The 2,582-nt window shown below is 46.0% G+C and overlaps 2 protein-coding genes across 2 annotated transcripts; one reads left to right on the forward strand and one right to left on the reverse strand.

Annotated features, from left to right (window-relative positions):
• Positions 1–215: 215 nt before the first annotated feature.
• LOC118340216 (phosphatidylserine decarboxylase proenzyme, mitochondrial-like) lies at positions 216–1,634 on the forward strand (the record flags this gene model as incomplete). Its single annotated transcript, XM_035678077.1, is given in 3 exon segments — positions 216–359; positions 439–599; positions 798–1,634. Coding segments are annotated over 3 exon segments (575 nt in total), but the record flags the coding sequence as incomplete, so codon positions are not given.
• A 155-nt stretch (positions 1,635–1,789) lies between these two features.
• Positions 1,790–2,110, reverse strand: si:ch211-202f5.2 (uncharacterized protein LOC795181 homolog; the record flags this gene model as incomplete). The annotated part of the gene is made up of 1 exon (XM_035678076.1): positions 1,790–2,110. A coding segment is annotated over one exon (321 nt), but the record flags the coding sequence as incomplete, so codon positions are not given.
• Positions 2,111–2,582: the final 472 nt, after the last annotated feature.

Genomic DNA, 2,582 nt, shown 5'->3' on the forward strand with positions numbered 1-2,582 from the left:
GGCCTAGACTGCCGGGGGACTTCCCATGATGCACTGACCCCGAACAAAGAAACAAATAATGAAACTAACAATGACATTCAATGTGTCCTGAACCGACAGCAAGTTTAAAACTGTAAAATGTCTGGACTCAAGACACCGCTTAGGACTTGGAATGAACCTGTCTTGATTGGAGACCTGTTGGGTTCACAACCTGAGTGACTCTGTTCCGTCTTTAGAGTCCTCGTCGTCCTTTCAGGACCTCCTGCTGTCGTCTCCTGATAATGAGCTGTTCCACGTGGTGGTCTACCTGGCTCCAGGTGACTACCACTGTTTCCATTCGCCCACAGACTGGAGGGTGGAGCTTCGACGTCACTTCCCAGGTGAGTGTGTTCACCTGTTCACCTGTGTGCTGTGTGCTGTCTACCTGCTCCTCTGCAGCTCTCTCTCTGTCCTCGTTAGGCTCGTTAATGTCGGTTAACCCGGGCGTGGCTCGTTTGGTCAAAGAGCTCTTCTGCCTTAACGAGCGTGTGGTGCTCACCGGCCAATGGCAGCACGGCTTCTTCTCATTAACGGCGGTGGGAGCCACAAACGTCGGTTCCATCAGGGTCTACTTCGACAAGGTATTTGTACTGCAGTAGTACTTTTTGATTTTTATTCAGTTATTAGTTCAGTATTTTTAGGAAATTAATGTTTTAGATCATTTTTCCTTTTGATCCAGAAAATCTGAACGTTTTAAAATTATTAACTATTAATTAACTATTAACTATTAATTAACTATTACAAATATTTTTAATACTTTATTATCTGATCATCCCCAGGAGCTTCAGACCAATGCTCCGCGCTACAGTAAAGGATCCTTCCACGATCACAGCTATGTTGCCGCCGCCGACCAGGTGTTTAATGTGGCAGGTGAAGGGGGCGTGGTCTCTGTTGACGGTGGGGGCGTGGCCTTACAGAAGGGGGAGGCGGTGGGCGAGTTTAACCTCGGCTCCACCATCGTTCTGCTGTTCGAAGCTCCCAAAGATTTCATCTTCAACCTGCAGCCAGGACAGCGAATCAGAGTGGGAGAGGGGCTCGGCAGCCTCTGATTGGCCGAGCTGCAGACTCAGGGGGAGGAGCCTGATGATGAGGAACTGCTGGAGACTCATCCAATACACATTTTAGGAGTTAAAGGCCTTGTTGGTAATTTTGTCTGTAACGAAGCTGGGGAGGACATAACAATGTTTTTATGACAAGGATTCAAACTCCCAGAATGCCTTGTGCCTAATGAAGGTGGAAATGCCAAACCTCTCTCTCTCTCTGTCTCTCTCGGTCTCTCTCTCTCTCTGTTCTGTCTTTACTTTATGTTGCTCGCCCAGAAACTGAACAAACATTCGATAATATTTAATAAACAAACAAGCAAATTGACACAAAGTGAAATAAAAAGTTCTTCCGTCCACTGAAACACTTTGAATGTTTGAAACTTTATTGTCACTTCTTGCTGTCCAATCAGAGCTGTTGACTGCTGTTAGCTGTCAGATGTGTCTGAAGGACCTGATTGGTGGAAACCAACAGGAAGCCTGTGTTTGGTCAGGAAGCTGTAAAATAATGCGAATGGATGCTAAATGTTGCTTCTTTTGTAAAATATGTAATTCTGAATAAATATTTCTTTCACAGCAGCGTCGTCTTTATTCCACTGATCGTACCGTTTATAGTACTCGTATTAATAGTATATTTATGTGTACTGCACATTTTCATACTTATGTTAAACTAAATAATAAACTAATCAACACTAAAGAACAGTAAAGGTCAGCACTCTCATTGGTCAGTCCTAGCCCCGGCCCGGGCAGCACAGCCAGCAGCACAACCAATAGGATGGCAGCGGGCAGCAGTTGCCGTAGCGATGGAAACGTGGCTCAGCAAGACCTCCGTGTGACCAGCCTTCATCGGTGACCTCCTTCCCCAGCCACAGCTTCCCATCCTGGGTTACATCTCCGGCTTGAGTCCCCTCCCTGCGGCTGGAACTCCAGGTGGATGAGCAGGTCTGCTGGGCTTTCACACCCAGGAAGGAGGCCAGATCCAGGTCCAGCCCCGCTGCTCCTCCTCTGGGCCGAGGCGTGTTCTGTCGGCACTGAGGGCATGGGATCCACACCTGGGGAGGGATGGAGGGGTCTGATTACAGTAAGTTTTATACTCTGTCTTGTCTGTCTGCAGTATTTGTGCTCTGAATGTTGCAGTATTTGTACTGTCTGTCGCAGTATTTGGGCTCTGTCGCAGTATTTGTGCTATGAATGTCGCAGTATTTGTTCTCTGAATGTCGCAGTATTTGTACTGTCTGTCGCAGTATTTGTACTGTCTGTCGCAGTATTTGTGCTATGAATGTTGCAGTATTTGTGCTCTGAATGTCGCAGTATTTGTGCTCTAAATGTTGCAATATTTGTACTCTGAATGTCGCAGTTTTTGTGCTCTGAATGTTGCAGTATTTGTAATCTGAATGTTGCAGTATTTGTACTTTGAATGTCGCAGTATTTGTACTCTGAATGTTGCAGTATTTGTACTCAGAATGTTGCAGTATTTGTACTCTGAATGTCGCAGTATTTGTGCTCTGAATGTCGCAGTATTTG

Source organism: Morone saxatilis, unplaced genomic scaffold, assembly GCF_004916995.1.
Source record: "Morone saxatilis isolate NCDOM2014 unplaced genomic scaffold, NCSU_SB_2.0 Contig605, whole genome shotgun sequence".
NCBI lineage: Eukaryota > Metazoa > Chordata > Actinopteri > Moronidae > Morone > Morone saxatilis.